The following is a 16,768-nucleotide window of genomic DNA, read 5'->3' as shown; positions in this document are numbered from 1 at the left end:
GGCACTGGGACAGCACGTTCCCCCCGTGCTCGGTGGCTGCAGGTCCCCTATGATGGGGACACCCAGCAGAGGGGACGAGGAGCCCTGACACCTCTGCTCCCACTGCCCCGGGGGACACCTGCTGCTGCACAGGGATATTTTTTGACACGTGCCTTTGCTGCAATACCGATACTAAAAATTGGATTTGGCACAGTGCAATCCCTGGGGGGGACACTGTGGAGGTGGAGGTGACACGGTGGCACGGCTCCAGCCAGGACAGCCGAGAGCCGCAGTCCATCCGCGATGGAAAGCACACAGAGTCACGAGGGATCTCCAGCTGGAGCGGGGCTGGGCCGGGCCGTGTCCCCCCCAGGACATTCCTGGGAGGCCGTGGGCTGGGCCAGCCCCGGGCCAGCACCCCCTATATGAGGCGAGCCCCGGGCGGTGCCACAGCCCCGCGCAGCCCCGGCCATGGATGACATCTACAAGGCAGCGGTGAGTGCCCCGTGGGTCCGGCCCTGAGAGCCCCTGGGTGCCCCGAGAGCAATGCAGAGGGGATGGAAGTGAGCAGTAGTTATAGGGCAGCCCCGAGAGCAATGCAGAGGGGATGGAAGTGAGGAATAGTTATAGGGCAGCCCCGAGAGCAATGCAGAGGGGATGGAAGTGAGGAATAGTTATAGGGCAGCCCCGAGAGCAATGCAGTGGGAATGGAAATGAGGAGTAGTTACAGGGCACCGATTTCTAGTCACAGAGCCTTCCCTCCCGTGGCTCTGGAGGTTTCACGCTCCTCTTACACATGTGGAACTCTCAACCTGCTGTTAATTATTCGCCGTGACCCCCTGGTTCCCCGCTGTAAAGCAGGGAGATGGCTCCTAGGTGAAGCTATAAATCCCAATAAATCCTGCGTGGTATAAGAGATGACTCTTGGTTTTAGCCCAAAGCAGAGGAGGATTTCCCAGGAAACAAAAATCATTTGTACAGGTAAAACTCACCCTCTTCTTTCTGGTGCTTTACAACTCTGGCATTACTCTGTTCCCCCCCATCCTTAGCTGAATATTTTTCAGGGGGATTTAAAAAAAAAAAAACGACTTTTTTTTTTCTCAGTTGTTTCCAAACCTCCTCCTCCTGTGCTTTGCTGCTCCTGCCCTGTGCTGTGCAGAATCCAGAATGTGAGCTATGCCCTGGGGAACGTGGAGCATCCTTAGGCTATTTTAACTTCCACAGCTGCACGCTGCGCTCACTGTGCAAGCCCAGACTGTTTGGTCTGTAATAGGAACACTGCATTATTCTGTAACATAGACAGACAAAGATCTGCCAGTGCAATAAGGATGAAAATAGATTCTGGATTGTGTGGATTGCTATTGCATTGATAACTTGATTTACAGTAAGAGCTTTTTTGGTGCTTTTCCTCCCACTTAAATATATAGCTGATCAAGTTTGGTTTTAAGCAAGAGCACAAAAAATGCATCATACCAGTCTTATTTTAATTCCATGGTTTTTAGAGGGGAGGAATATAGTCCTTGGTGAGTAATTGAAGGAAAAAAACCCCCAATGCTCACACATCCCCTGTCCTTTGGTCAGCCTTGAGCCTCAGGAAATGGAACCCCTGTAGGGATCCTGATAGTGTGAAAAGGTTCAGGAAAGGCTGAGTCCCCCAGCCAACACCTTCAGAAGGGAGAAAAATGGAACCTATAAAATCAAAGAAAATCCAGGCCTTTCTAATTAAGGTTTTAAATTAAATATGTTCTCTGTGACTCAAGGCACAGGACCTTTCCTTCTTGCCCATTAATTAGGCAAATGTAGGGTTTGAGTCCTGGGCATTAACTCCCAACACCTTTACAGAGGCAAAACAAGTCCAAGCCAGGCACAGCTGAGACAAACAGCTCTTCTGTGGATCTATTTCCCACAATTTAAACTGTAAGAAAACATTTACCTGTTAAAAAAAAAAAGAAGAACTACAGTTTCTCCTGTCTGACTTCAAATGGAACCATGGGATGAAGAGAAGAGCTGATAAAAGCAAAATACAGCAGATTTGGCATTACCATGGCTGGTGCAGTGAGCTTAGAGCTTGCCTTCCCACACTGCAGTTAGAAAAACCTGTTCCTGGAATGATGTGGAGGGAAAGGAGGAATAAGGCAGCAAACAGCGTCTGTGTCCAGAGTGAACCATGAACAGCTCAGGAGACATCTCTGTGACAAAAATGTCACTTTACAGCAACAATGCATTTAATTTATATACACATTTATCACTTCAGTACTCAAGGAGGCTTCAAAAGTGAACAGCTGTATATTTTCTGCATGCTGATAGCATATATTAATATTACATTTATGCCAAATCTCCTACGTGCAGCCAGAGAATCCAATGGATTTCATCTTACCCACTCATGCCTAGATAAGGCTGTGCAAACACAAAACTATTTTGGGAATATTTTTAGGCTCTGTTAAGCGGTGCCTAGAACAGTGTCAGCGACAAGTGTCCAGATAAAGGGCTGCAAGGATAAATACCAAAGCCTGGGAACAATCGGGGAGCTCATCTTTATCTCCAGCCTCTCTCACCCAGGTTTATAAATAGCGAGTGCGCCGGCAGTGTCGTGTTACCGAGCAGGACGTGGCTGTGGCCACCGGGCCGGGCTGGTGGCTGCCCGGCTCTGCCCAAACACTGCAGAGGGACAGCACTGCTGCTGCCTCCAGCAGGCACAAACACACCGGCCTTGGCTTTCCTCCAGCGCTGGAGAATGATCCAGCTGCCGTCCTTAGAGCTTTCTGACAATCCTCACCTCCTGGAGGATGGGGACTGGGATAAAACACTGCCTCTGTCCCACTAAGGAAAGGTACTTTCTCTGCTTCTTGCTGCAAGCAACCAGCTGGCTTTTGCAAAGCCATCGCCCTTTGGGGCAAAGGACAGTGCCACAAGGCTGGGCTGGCCCTGCCCCAAACCAAACACAGCAGGGATGGGTGTTGGGGGGCACTGGCATGGGGGTGGCAGCAAGGAGACTTCAGTGTGGTCAGACAGGGCAGGCATGGGGTCCTACCTGACTGCACCTAGGGGTTGTTGAGCAGCAGAGAAAGGAAAAGTTGATGTTTTCATGGATGCTACCAAGGGGCAGTTGGACATGGTGGTGAGGGCAGCAAGTTCAGCTAAGCTGTACCTGGAATGAAGTCAAAGAGAGAAATGCACTTAAACAGGTGTGGCACTGAGCTGATTGATTTCCCTTTGCTCTCCTTATTGATTATTTTAATTAATTTATGCTGTCTAATTAGCTCCCACTGATGGTCTGTGGGGGTTATATTAGGGCAGAGTTTGGAAACAGTCTGCCAGCCCATGTCAGCTAATGCCTGTTGGCTCCACAGGCCAGTTCTCCAGAGAGATTCCCAAAGCAGGCTGGAGGGAATAGCAGCTCCCTTCAGAGCCAGACACCTTTGTAATAACACTGGCTCAGAGGGAAACAGAGCGGTTTAGTTCTGGATAAGCAAGAAGTTTCCTGGATCTAGGGCTGAAAAACAAGTACCAGGGATAGTCTTGTCAACCTCTCCCTCCCCAGGGAACTCTCAAGCACGTCTCATCTCTGATCTGGCATTGGCCCACATGCAGGCAGCCATCCTGCAATGAAACCTGCCAGCAACAAGAACTTATCCCCAAATGGTTGACAGAGACATATTCTTTTCCCAGTGGGCTTTCCCTGCTTGTACAAAGGCTATTGCTGCCATATATTAGCATCTGTTCTAGAGAAGTTGTTTGCTTCAAAGGAGATGTGAATAACTTTTTCAAGGGGAAGAATCTCTTAGACTACAAAAACTTGTGGTGTCCAAACCCTCCTGGCTGCCCATTCCCTGGTCCATGGGGTTGCCTCTTGTGAGGTTTGGTTCACCCTGGCAAAGGCTGCTGAACAATTAATGTGTCCTTTTAGCAATTAGTGATGCTGACAAAACTAAAATGACTTGGTGTCTGTGTTTTCCTCACAGGTTGAGCAGCTGACAGAAGAGCAGAAAAATGGTAGGTGCATCTTCAACCTGACACCACAGCCCAAAGTGGAGCTCCCCAGCCAGCAGCCCTGCCTGCCTCAGCAATAACACCCCACAAAATGCTTTGGCCAGACTTGCAGAGCATGACCCAGGGATTCTGACCCACCAGCATTTCTGTGCTGTGCCAGGGAGTCCATGGGCACTGCACAGTCAGGGGAGGCTGTGCTGGGATGAGCCCCTGCCTGCAGGGTGGAGGTGCAGGGCAGGACCCCCTCACATCTCCTCTCCCCTCTCTCTCCAGAGTTCAAGGCTGCCTTTGACATCTTCGTGCTGGGGGCAGAGGATGGATGCATCAGCACCAAGGAGCTGGGGAAGGTGATGAGGATGCTGGGGCAGAACCCCACCCCCGAGGAGCTGCAGGAGATGATAGATGAGGTGGATGAAGATGGTGAGAAGTTTGGGTTTCTTCCACTCTCCCAAGCATCATCCCCACATCTGGGGGTGTGGGGGCCATCTGTGCACTGCTGGAGACAGTCACAGCTCTGGGTGAAACCTGCTGTGAATTCAAGGGACACTAAACACCCACCAAATCTCAGCATGGTTCTCCTTTAGGGAATTTCCAGGCAAAGAGAAACTATAGAAATTTTTATTCCTACAATGATCAGACTGCTTGAACTGGTTTTGGTGGGTACTGTGAAATTGTACAGATCCTTTTAAAAAAACAAAATATAGGCTGAATGTAGGAACTGCCACTTTAGAAATGCCTCTTAGAGGATTCTGTCATCAGGAAAGTCTCCCACTGCTCAAGGGTACACACCCACATAACTAACTGTCAATACTGATTAAATCAGTGTACTGATGATCACACATAACAAGATCCACTGTGGGCATTTGGGCACAAATACCACACTAAGTAACTGGAAAATAAAAAAGCAGTTAAAAACCAGGCAAAAAATCTGAGTAATTGGAAACAACACTACTATACTGCAGGTGCAAAACCACACTGCATGAACACCTGCTACTGGAGCTTTCAATATTAATACCTAAATGAGATGGACAGGTATCTCCATAGCAGGAGTTTCCATTCTTTGGTACTTCCAGGACTTTTGCCAAGGCAAAATGACTGTGAAAGGAAAAAAATCACTTACATGGTCAGAGAAGGGTCTCAGTCACTTATTCCAGCATCCTGAGGTGACTCAGGACTGCTCTCCTGACTTTTGGCCCTTGGCTGCTGAAGGGAAGTGTGATCCCTCGTTGTCATTGCCCATCCATCCCCAGCAGCTCCAGCTGATGGCTCCAGCTGGGCTCCCCTTTCCTGCATTCCTCAAGCCCAGTATGAGAAAATCTGAGGTATCAGACCTTGTATATTCTTCCAGTTTGACTTGCAGAGACACTGATGGCAGTATCAGTTTTTAACTTCAATAATGATGGGTTTAACACCACCACTTAAGGTTTGGGGGTTCTGAATTAATGTGGCTGTGCAGGGAAACTGGGTGGGCCAATCTGGTGGAGCTGCTCACAGAGAAGTGTGAGCTCAGTCAGGGTCCTGGCCTGGGCAGCTGGCCCCAGAATGTCCATTCTTCCCACAGGCAGCGGCACCGTGGACTTTGATGAGTTCCTGGTTATGATGGTCCGGTGTATGAAAGATGACAGCAAAGGAAAAACCGAAGAGGAGCTCTCAGACCTCTTCAGGATGTTTGATAAGTAAGAGCCATGAGCACAGCATGGTGGGGTGGTGGGAGGGGTGCAGCCAGCCCAGCTCCCCCTCCCCAGCAGCTCTGAGCTCTCCTGTCCCGGCACAGAAACGCTGATGGCTACATCGACCTGGAGGAGCTGAAGATCATGCTGCAGGCAACAGGAGAGACCATCACTGAGGATGACATAGAGGAACTGATGAAAGATGGGGATAAAAACAACGATGGCAGGATTGACTATGATGGTAGGACTCTTTTCTTGCATGTGGTTTGGTCACAAGCTCTTGGTCATCCCCCTGGGCAGCTCCCACGGTCTCAGCTGCCTTCTCATGTAAGCATGAGCTCATGCAGGCAGTGCTGGGCAGTATCTGACAGGAGCACGTGTGCACAGCCATGGGGGGGCCCTTATGCCTGTGAAATGGGAGCAAGGACTGGGGCTGCCTTAACTGTCCCCTTGCTGCACTGAAGCACTGCCCCTTTGCACCAGTCCCTGCTGCCCCCTTCACACAAGCAGCATTTCTGAGGGGCTGTATCTCTCAATGTGAAGCTGACAAAACGACGCTCAGGCCATTTCTGAGCTGAGTCAGAGGCTGTGTCCCCCCTGGCACTCACCTGCAGTGTTTAGGTGGCAGCTGAGGGCTCCAGTGACATTTCCAGCAGGAGTCACAAGGAGTCCTCGCCACAGCCAGAGGAACAGTCGCCATCCCCGCCTTGGGCTCTCGCACATCGCGAGGGTGGAAAGGGAGACAGGGCTGGGACAAGCTGCCAAGAGCACACTTGGCAGCCATGAGGGCACTTGGGTCTCACCTCATATCTCTTGTCTCCAATGTCTTCACCTTGGCAGAGTTCCTGGAGTTTATGAAGGGGGTTGAATAAATCTGAGGCCAGATGGACAGCTTGAATCTCCTAAGCCCTCCAGCTCTGTATCTCATCTCCTTGATTAAGTCCCCTGGTTACCAGCATGAAGACTGAGTGCTGAGAAGGGTGGCCAGGGGGAAATAAAACCTGTTCATACCCAGTGCCTCAGCTGCTCATTCCTTCAGTGACAGCTTCACCCTCATTGTGTACTCTGATTAATGAAACCTCTGTTGGGGGCTATTTCTGGCAAGGTGACTCCACAGCTGGAGCTTTAAGCCTCCAAGGAGATAATTCTGCTGCCAGCCCAATGGCAAAGTCCACCCAACAGGGCCATGGGTGCTTGGTGGGGAGCTGCCATGTTCCATCTGCTCACCCTGCCAAGATGAGCAGGCTGAGGAGCTGGCACTGCTGCCTGCTGGTTTAACTGGAGCACTGGCAGCATTTTAACATTGAAATATGAATTAAAACCCACTTCAGCCACCACTGAAATCCACGTGCAAGGGACAGTCCCTCTTCTCCTACTCTCACCCTGGCTATCCCAAGGGTACACCCCCTCCTCCTCCCCACCAGGCTGATTGGCACCTTGTGATGCCAGAAGACCTCAGTTTGCTTTGGAAACATGAATAAAAGCCATTCCCAAGCTGGACTGGATGTTCCTTCCTGTCTGCCCCAGCCTGGTGGGAGGCAGGTACTGGCCCTCACATTCTCCTGCAGCCCTGGGTGGGAGCTTCACTACAAAGAATGAGACACCCAATTTCCCCTGACAAATGACATCGATTTGGGCCACTGAGAAATGCACAGCCCCCTCTGGGTCCCAGCTCCTGGGCACAGGGTGACAGCAGGGCCAAGGAGCCGTGCTGGCCCCAGGGGTGTCTCCTCTCATCCCAAGGAAGCACAGCATTCCTGTGGCATTAGCAGCTCTCCCTGCACATAGCTGCCTCCTCCCATCGAATTACAGCCCCAGCACAACTCACACATTGCAGTCGTGTTACTAAAGTCAATCGTTTACCCAAGCAAAACAAACATTGGCAGGGCAAGGCACGAGACTGTGGTGGTGCAGGCCCCGGTGATGCTGCCCTGAGCCCTGGGTGATCACTGCTGGGCCAGTGCCCCAGCTCTGCTGACTTCTCCTTCTGCCTTTCCTCCCCAAACCTGTTTTTTTTCCCACTTCTGTGGAAATAACACCCTAAAACAGCTGTGACACAATCTCTTTTATAGCAATAATGAAATACTGTAATCTCATTTACAGCAATAATGAAATATTGCAGTTCAGGGTAAACAGGCCTGAGGTGAAAACAGGGGTGAGAGATGTGGTTGATTGTCTGGAAGGACATGGCTTTGTCTTTCCTCTGGACAAGCCTCACTAAATATTTTGCTCAACCAAGGCTTATAACAACAGAAAAACTAAGAAAATGAACCTGTCAGCTAGAAACCCCGAGTATTTTGGAGGCAGCTCTAACACAAACATCTGTTTGACCCACTCAAAGGGCTCTCCCCAAGGGTTCTAAGCCCTTGATGCCATGGCTACTGTAGATTCAGCAGGACTCCAGGTGCACCAGAAGGCAATGGAAATATGGGTTTAAGAACCCTGGGACAGGGAATGCTCCCAGGTGTTAACAGATTCAGTTTCCAACTGATCTGTAGCCTAGAGATGGGAAAGAAACACTTTCTGCCTCTGCAGTGTAGCAGCAGCAGCAGTTGTTTCCCACTGAAACCTGTGGGAAACATGTTTTCCTCATGTTTTACCCCAGCCCTGGGAGCCTCCAAAGTTGCCAACAGCTGGGTTTCAGCCAGGAGCTGAGGTGATGCCAGCTGTCCCCACACCCACAGCCACCAGCCCACGGGCAAGTCACCCCTGCACCACATCAGGCATCACTGACAGCCCCCTTATCCTCCTCTGTCCTGGCCAAACCCCACCACCCAAAAAGGACTTCTGCAGGATATTCTCCACTGCTTACTGATAGGCTTTGGCTCCCCTGGAGGGTGAACAAGAGGGAAAAATGAGGCTAACTTCTTCCCTGCAGACAGCTTGGTGGCTTGGACTATGCTGTGCCCCAGGGAAAAGGATGGCTGGGAAGAGCCACCTGGCCCTGTGTCACTGGCAGAATGGCACTGGCAGAATGGCACTGGCAGAATGGCACTGGCAGAAGCAAGCCACAGCCTCACTGGCTGCCCACCCTTTTCCAAGAATGTAGCAGGGGAAGCGGTGGCTGAAGAGAGAAGACAAAGGTCTTGTAGCAGCCAAAATTTGCCACTAGAAGAGCGATACACTAGGACTATTTAGGCTTTTTCTGTCCTTAGAACAGGAGGTTGGGAAGCCAGGAAAACTGTTGCCAGGCTGGACTGCCTTAACACAATGGCTGTGCTCCCAGTCAGACAGCAAATGCTGCAGGGTGAGGAGCTGTGGGTGGATTTCACTGTTGGCTAAAACGCAGGAACAACTGCACAAGGAATGTAACACAACATGACAGCCCAGTGAGTGGGTGAGCAGGCTGAAAAAACAGCCACCCCTGGAGGATCAGCCTGGCTGAGCCCCCTCACAGGGATGTGCTAACAGTGAATGAAACCACTCTGAGGAACCCATGTACCTGTGCAACTCCAAACCAGTTCGCAGTTTTCACTGCAGGTTTGGTGAACCTCTGGTGCCCAAAAGCACTTCAGGAATGTGACACAAGTCCACGTTGTCTGGGGAAAAAAAGCAATTAACTGGTTTTTTTTTAAATCAGGCAAAAAGTCATTGACCAGTCTCTAAAACAGTTCCTAGATATGTGTGCTCTTACCTCCCCAGCAGGGACAGGAGCTGTGCAGGGAGGTGACAGCAGCCTGTGCACAGGACACTGCCACAGTTCTCAGGCCATCTATCTGCTTATCTTTGCTGTAGATTTAAACTCCTGCCCTGATTTACAGCTTTGTCAATGTATTTGAGGCCTCTCCTCAGCCCTCAATAAAACTTTGCTGTGTGGACCAAGTGACTGCAGGAAGCCCTGATGAAATTTTGTACCCACTGCCCTAAGAAACCTTTGCAGAGATGTGGCAGCAGGGCAGTGGCAGTGTAACGTGAGCTAAGGTACGGCAGATGAACACTTCACCAAGCCCCTGCGGTACAAAAACACACCTGCAAGAGCCTTGAAACCTGGACAAAGCAGAACTCATGGTCTGTTGCTGGTTCTTTTTGACCACTATTGAAAGGCAGTAAAGGGGGACAGAGCAACACATGTCCAGCCCTGCATTTTATTTATCATCACTGTGAACATCAATGTTCCCAGTGAACACCTTGCCTGATCAGAGCATTTTGCAAGGCTTTGATTTCCCCTCCCCAGTTCTGTGTTCTTGGCTGTCAGAGCAATGGCTCACCTTTGCCAAATGAGATTATTTGGTATTTGGTTACACGCCCTTTGCTCTTCTTCTTTTTTAAATCAGAGAAAGGAGCCAAATTGGAACTTGATACTGAGTCCTCTTAGTTGCAAAGGGGAGAAGTAATCTGCCACAAATATGACGTACAGCAGCAGCAAGCACGAGATGTATAAGCTGATGTACAGCAGTTGTTAAGCACTGAGATGCTTTTGAACTCTTTGTCTTCCTCCAGCATACCAAACACTTAATCATAAGAATTTTGAAGTTTTTAAATACCAAAGATGAGAGAGCTCTGTGTAATACGAATAGCTTCAAGTGGGCCACAGCTGCCAGCTCCCCCTCCTGGGCTCTGCATACGTAATGCCCCCAAAAAGGATCTCCAACCTCACTTCACCAACAGAACTGATATGATTTCACAAGGCAGGAGAAAGAGGATGCAGACCCCTCCAGAGGCAGAGTCAGCACAAACTCCCCTTCACAGCTTTCCTTTCTGAGCTGGGACAACTGTATGAAGAGGAAAGCTGTGAGCAGAGGTGTCACAGGGTAAGCAAATGCAATAGCTGGTCACTGATGTCCAAGCAGCGTCTGCAGGGAGCACACAACAACAAACCTGACACCGAGCTGCTGTGGAAGCTCACAGAATTCCTGTATCTTGCTACACAATGATGCCTGGATTAAGGTTACGTTCCTCTGGGCTGCATTTTGTCACGCAGCCGCTATTTTGGTCGGAAAGTCAGCAAGCCCTTATTTGGGAAGTTGTCCCACTGAAGGGCAGCATGAAGGGCAGCGAGATGAAAAGGCTGCTTCTCAAGGCAGGCCTGGAGGGGCTGCCTGGAGCCACAGCCAGCCCAAATCTTCTGCCCTCTGCTTCTTGTTAACATTCCAACATCCTTTTCTTGCCTCTCTCTTCCCTTTTGTGGGTGAGCTACTCCCACAACACAAGCACTCTGGGGAAGACATCAAGGGGGTCGAGAAGAAATCTCCCTTCTTACATGGAAAAGTTTTAGTGCTAGAGATTTAAAATGCAGAACTTAGAAAATCTGCAGACACACAAGTAAAGGTGTAGATTGACAAACACCAAGTGCTCTGTTCAGGTTTTTTCTTTTGCTCTTGTAACACACATCTACACCAGCGATCACTGACCCTCATTGGACCAGCCACCCCCATCTCCTTCAACACCAGCAGCAACTCCACTCCCTGTGTGCCTTCACCATCCAGCAAGAACTAGAGTGAACCTTGCCAGTGAACTCTGTCGTGCTGTCGCTTCATATCAAATCTGGTTTTTACTGATACCTTTGCTGGTGATCCTTAAGTTCCTCAAACACTTGCTTGTAACAGGCTGACAAAGCCCAACCTCCACAAAAGCCCAAAAGATTGCAGGAATCAGACAGCTGAGGGCTACAGACATCCCTGCCGCTACAACCCCCTTGATTTGCGAGTTTCAGATTGGTAGATCTCTTTATATTGTTTAGTTTAGGGGTGGGTGGGTTTTCATAATCAGTCAAAAACAATTAAAAACTGGGAACTGGAAAAAGATTTTTGAATTTAAGTCAGAAAATTCCAACTAACACACATATAGTTTTGGTAATTGGCTAGCCTATTCACCCAGCAAGTGTTTTGCTGCTCTACTGCAGTCAGAAGGTAACTGTGAACTTCCAGCCCTCCTGTGGCTCCATGGATTACCCCACCGGGTGGACAAGCGCTGGAACTGCAGTTTCAGAGCAGCTGGTTGCATTCCAACAGGTGCCTCATGCCAGCCCGGCCCTGGAGAGCGAAGCTCTCTCCTGATGTACAAAACAGCAGGAGCAAAACCCAGGCTCAGCTCCTCCTAGGATTTTGCACGTCATTCCCCTCATCTCCCCAAGCCAGCACGTTTCATCACAGTACTTCTGTTACTGGAGTGAAAGACATTCTCCAAAATCAGTCACTATCTAAAAATGCATATTTTGTATATTCCCAACCCTTACATGTTCCCATGGCTAGCTCCATTAATGCTGCAAGTATTTCAGGATACAACACACACAAACTAACACAAACTCCTGTGGTCTCCAACACCACAGCCAGCACTCCTTGCCTTCCTATTTCCCAATTTCATTCCCACAACAAAGCAGCAGCCCTTGGAAATTTCACCTTCCTGTAACACCACCAGGAATTATCACTGAAGTCATGGTACCTGAAAACGTCACCCCAGTTTTCAAAAGCACAAGGAGGATACAGGCAACTACAAACCAGTACAGGTTTGATGCACAGCTTGCAGCTAAAGTACAACTCAAGGCTTCTGGAGGGCTCTCCTCAAATTCAGGAGGTGAAGGCTTTGTTACATACAATTTTATTTTAAAAAATGCTGTAACACACACACCAGTAAGAAAACTGGGTCTTCTTATTAAAGCACATCAGTCCTTTTTCTGCTGAGCAGCCTGCTGAGCTGCCTGCTTGGCATTGTTCGCCTGCATCTTCTTCAGCCCCTTCTTGTTGTGTTTCTTTGCAAATCTCATGTTCCTCAGAAACTTGGGATCAACCTACAAAGGAAAAGTAAGCCATGTTACAGAAGAGACATAGATAAAAACATTTATAGCTCCATCTTGTTCCAATTATTCACAAATGCAGGCTGTGACTAGTTCAGGCTTTTCTTTCAACAGAATTATTCTAGTCATCTACATCCAGATGTTAACAGCTATTTTCCTTAACTGCCATAAACAAAAAAACCCAAATCCCGACAACAAACATAAAGAAAGAATAGGATGGGCAAAGCTGCAGGAGAGGAAGGATTGAACCATCAGTGAGCTTTGCAGAAGAAAAATTTTGACATCACTTCCAAACAGCTTTGTAGATCATGACATCTACAAAGTAAATAAAATCACAACCCTCTGCCAACACCAAATTTTCTGTTTTCATTTTCAAGTGTGGAAAAAGATCCTGTTGGATAATCTCAGAAAAAGCAATAAACTGTCCCTTTCATGTGTTTTTGCCCAAAAAGGCGAATTCCTCTTATTTTGTGAAATTATCTGGATCAGTATAGACAGTAAAACAATACTGAAGGAGAGGAGGAGAAGGAGAGGAGGAGACACAGCACGACTCAAAAGGCAAAGGAACCATTTAACTGGCAAGTGTTTGTTTTACTGGAAACAGTAAACTCAGTGACAGACACCAGAACAGGACAGGAAAAGGACTGCCCACTGACTAAAATGCAGTTTTACTGACACACAAGGGCAGATTTCCTGTGGGTTACAAATACCCCAGCTGAATGTCAGGTAAGTAAAAGACCTGAACCCAACAGTGGTTCTGACCACCTGAAACACAGGTCTCTGTCTGCAAAAATGTGTCAGTCAAAAAAATACAAATTCTGGATTTTTTTCACAGTTAAGCCTCAGTGACTCAGCCTGGGATTATCAGTAGAAATACTCACCCCTTTGAGAGATTCGTATCTATGGGTTTTGGGCTTCTTGATGCCATTTCTGTGCCACTTACGGGCTATGTGGAAAACAAGACAATTACTTAAATTACAATTCCTGATATTATTTAGCAGCTGCATTAGTTTCAGGTGTCCTCAACTATGAAAATGATGTGGAATAGACAAGTTTCAGATCCTTCCTATCCAAACTACATTTGACTTAAAAACACATCTCTATGCTCATCCCTCTGCACGGGCTTCCAATGCAAGGATTTCAGGCAGCTCATTAACTAATGACACACTGACAGTACCACCAGGTTTCAGTCATTAGTAAATTCAAGCACTTGTGGTCAGTGTCAGAGGGCACAGTCACTCACTGGGCAGGACCAAGCAGAACCTAATCATGACCCTTGCTTAAGTCACAGCACTGAAGAGAACACCCCAAATATGAACAATTTCATCACTGTGGCCATCTCTGGACTGCACAGGACCCCAGGGATGAAGCTTTTCAGGAACATCAGAGAATCACAGGACGGTTTGGGTAGGACATAACTTTAAAGACCACCCTGTTCCATCCCCTGCCAAAAACAAGGACATATCTCACTATCCCAGGCTGCTCCAAGCACTGTCCAGCCTGGCCTTGGACACTTCCAGGGATGGAGCAGCCACAGCTTCTCTGGGCATCCTCTGCCAGGGCCTCACCACCCTCACAGGGAAACATTTCTTCCCAGTATCAAACCCAAGCCTCCCCTCAGTCAGTGTGAAGCCATTCCCCTGTGCCTGTCACTGCCTGCTCTGATAGAAGATCCCTCTGCCTGCCTAGCTGGTGATGAGCACCACGGAATCACTCAGGCTAGAAAAGGCCTCTGAGACCTCAGAGTCCGACCTGTGACCCAACATCACTCAGCCAATCACGGCACCGAGTGCCACCTTCAGTCTTTCCTTATGGTGACACCATCACCTCTCCCCTCCATGCAGGCCATCCCAGCGCCTGAACATCCTTCCTGTGAAGGAATTCTTCCTGGTGTCCAACCTAAACCTACCCTGGCACAGCCTGAGTCTGTCCCGTCACCCTACTGCTGGTTACCTGGGAGTAGAGGCCGACCCCCGGTTTCCTAACGTACAAGTTCCTATTTTTCTGGTTCCATATTAATTATACGTTGAGCCCAAACAAGTCCCGACTCTTATCACACTCCTCTAACCCCCCCCACTCGATGTCTGCCCAGCACCACCTTATCTCGGTGCGACCCCCCGGGCAGACCGTGCTGCCCTCACCGCGCCGTGCCAGCCCCGCTAAACCCCCCGGATCCCCGCCCCGCTCACACTGGTTGTGCGTGGTGTGGTTCTTGGACTTGGCCATGGTCGCACCTGCGGGAGAAACACACACGGCTCAGCCGGGCCGGGCTGGCTCCCGCAAAGAACCCTCCCAGCCCCGAGCCCCGACTATGGCCCCGCTCCGACAGCCCCGGGCCGGTCCCTCCGCCCAGCCCGGCCCGGCCCGGCCCGGCCCGCGGATGGTGCCGGATGGGCGCGGATGGTGCCGGGGCCGCTCTCACCCGAGCCGCGCTCGCCGCCGCCGCCGGACCGGAAGAGAGGGAGCACCGCGGGGTCTGCCGGGAATCGGGGCTGGGCCGGAACCCCGCGTCCTGGAGTTCCGCCCGGCCGTGTCTCCGTTGGTTTCCGCACCGCTGTTCTTTGCCCGCAGCGCTCCGGCTCCCTCATCGCCCCGGCTCCCGCGGCCGCCGCTCCCGCCCCGGGAAGGCCCGGCCGCGGCAAGGCCGCAACACCAGCGACGTGGCGGACCCGGTCCTTCGGCGACGCGGTCCCCCCACAAACACAGTCCCCCCACAAACACGGTCCCCACCAACACGGTCCCCCCACTAACGTGCCCGCCGACCATGGCCTCTGTCTGCCGGGGCGAGGGAGCCGAGAGCCGTGGCCGCCCTGCCCGACCCTGAGGGAGCCTGAGGCCCTCGGTCCCCCCGGAATCCACGCGGTTTTATCTGCGCGTTGCACCGCGCTCGGGCAGTTCAGTCACGCACAGGCAATGCTCCTCAGGGGGGTTCATTCAGTGTAGCTCATCTTTATTTGTACAAAGCACCCGAGGCTCCAACAGCTCTGTTTGGTTTCTGACAATTGACAGCTCTGGCTGTGCCACCTCGGTGACCCCCAAAACCTCCATGCCCAACAAAGATGTGGCACGGTGCAGGGCTTTGTGCTGTGTTCTGACCACGCTGTGAGGTTAAAGTTTCACTCTTGCAAAAGATACGGACTGAGACTTAGGTACTTTAATATGTGAAAGCCACTGAAATGATGACCACGATGGGACCATTTCCTCATGGAAAGAGTAGACATTGCAATGGTTTGCCCAGCGTGGTGGTGGAGCCACTGTCCCTGGAGGTGTTCAGGGGAAAATTGGATTTGTCTTTCCTTGGTCATGGTCGTGCTCAGGGCTTGAGGCATGTCCCATGGTGAAGTGTCACAGGAATAAGGCTGAGCTTGCCCAAGCCCCTTGGGTTGTATCTGCTGGCCAATTGCAGCATTTCTGGCCATGACTGCTGGGATTTCAAATGGGAACCTCTGAAAAATGAGCAGAAAAGGCCCAGGCTCTTCTGCATTGTGGGAACATACTGCCATCTTTTTATGGTATTGTTTTTATTTTACAGTGAGAGGCACAAGTGAATTGCTGAAAGTAACCCAGACTCTAAAAAATAGCCCAGAGACCAAAAGCACCATGACCAGTACAGAGAGTGAACTGGACATTTTTTCAGTGCTGATTGCTTGCAGAGCAATTGTTACTCTGCCTCAAGTTCAGATACCTATAAACAAGCTCTTCCTATTATAAAGACAGGGAAAATTAGATTATCCTTGGTAGGTGGGCAATGCTCATGAGAGTGAAATGAAAATAGGCAAGAAAAAGAAATGCAATGTAATTTCTCTTATTTTGAGCAAGACCTAAGATGTAAACTGTATTGGCTTCATTTCCCAGCTCCACCCCCATTTTGAGCAGCTTGTGTGAAAATAGATTAAAATAGCAATATTCTTTTACTGGCATTTTGCAGCTGGAATATGAAGGCCTGCTCAAAATCCTCCTTGATATGCAAACATCCGAGATCAGTGGAAGACAGAACTGAATCCCAGAGGTGTTTGCCTCCATTGCATTGCAAAAGGCAGAAAGGCTGCCAGCCCCCTTAGCTTGCCCATTAGATTATGGAAGCTCTTGATCTTTCTAACTAATTTCTGAGCTTCCTCCATAGGAAGAAACAGAAGGGCTTACTTTTGGGTTCTATGTACTTTTTCCAAGTTTTTTTCAGGGTCTTGCTGCAATTATTGCTTTTGAAGCCCCTGGGAGTCTTTTCCAGCTGCTGCTGGGGACACTCAGATGAGCAGTCAGACAGGTGGGGGTTAGAGAAGCCGTGCTTAATGCCCAGGTGACTACAGGATTCATAAGCCAAATTATTAAAATAAAACTCTGGAAGAACATTCAGTTCATGGAGCAGAGTGCAACATATTCAGGGTAGTTTATAGAT

The 16,768-nt window shown here is 49.8% G+C and overlaps 2 protein-coding genes across 2 annotated transcripts; one reads left to right on the top strand and one right to left on the bottom strand.

Moving 5' to 3' along the window:
• Positions 1-321: 321 nt before the first annotated feature.
• TNNC1 (troponin C1, slow skeletal and cardiac type) lies at positions 322-6,656 on the top strand. Its single transcript, XM_033071719.1, has 6 exons — positions 322-474; positions 3,942-3,972; positions 4,243-4,389; positions 5,531-5,645; positions 5,744-5,880; positions 6,480-6,656. Exons 1-6 carry the CDS (start codon positions 451-453, stop codon positions 6,509-6,511), a joined length of 486 nt encoding a protein of 161 aa, XP_032927610.1. The 5' UTR covers positions 322-450; the 3' UTR covers positions 6,512-6,656.
• A 5,504-nt stretch (positions 6,657-12,160) lies between these two features.
• RPL29 (ribosomal protein L29) lies at positions 12,161-14,887 on the bottom strand. The gene is made up of 4 exons (XM_033072022.2): positions 14,795-14,887; positions 14,562-14,606; positions 13,254-13,318; positions 12,161-12,366 (listed from the first exon to the last, which is right to left on the bottom strand). The coding sequence occupies exons 2-4, from the start codon at positions 14,596-14,598 to the stop codon at positions 12,241-12,243; spliced, it is 228 nt and encodes a 75-aa protein (XP_032927913.1). The 5' UTR covers positions 14,599-14,606; positions 14,795-14,887; the 3' UTR covers positions 12,161-12,240.
• Positions 14,888-16,768: the final 1,881 nt, after the last annotated feature.

Source organism: Catharus ustulatus, chromosome 13, assembly GCF_009819885.2.
Source record: "Catharus ustulatus isolate bCatUst1 chromosome 13, bCatUst1.pri.v2, whole genome shotgun sequence".
Lineage (NCBI taxonomy): Eukaryota > Metazoa > Chordata > Aves > Passeriformes > Turdidae > Catharus > Catharus ustulatus.
The sequence above is the reverse complement of the archived record's forward strand: the minus strand, read 5'-3'. Positions and strand labels throughout refer to the sequence as shown.

Excerpts from the sequence above, each read along its gene's own strand:
- TNNC1 (XM_033071719.1), top strand. The coding sequence starts at position 451 with ATGGATGACATCTACAAGGCAGCG. Across the intron at positions 4,390-5,530 it reads AGATGAGGTGGATGAAGATG|GCAGCGGCACCGTGGACTTT; the intron begins GTGAGAAGTTTG and ends TTCTTCCCACAG. Across the intron at positions 5,881-6,479 it reads TGGCAGGATTGACTATGATG|AGTTCCTGGAGTTTATGAAG; the intron begins GTAGGACTCTTT and ends TCACCTTGGCAG.
- RPL29 (XM_033072022.2), bottom strand. The coding sequence starts at position 14,598 with ATGGCCAAGTCCAAGAACCACACCACGCACAACCAGT. Across the intron at positions 13,319-14,561 it reads CCACACCACGCACAACCAGT|CCCGTAAGTGGCACAGAAAT; the intron begins GTGAGCGGGGCG and ends TTTTCCACATAG. Across the intron at positions 12,367-13,253 it reads GATACGAATCTCTCAAAGGG|GTTGATCCCAAGTTTCTGAG; the intron begins GTGAGTATTTCT and ends TTTCCTTTGTAG.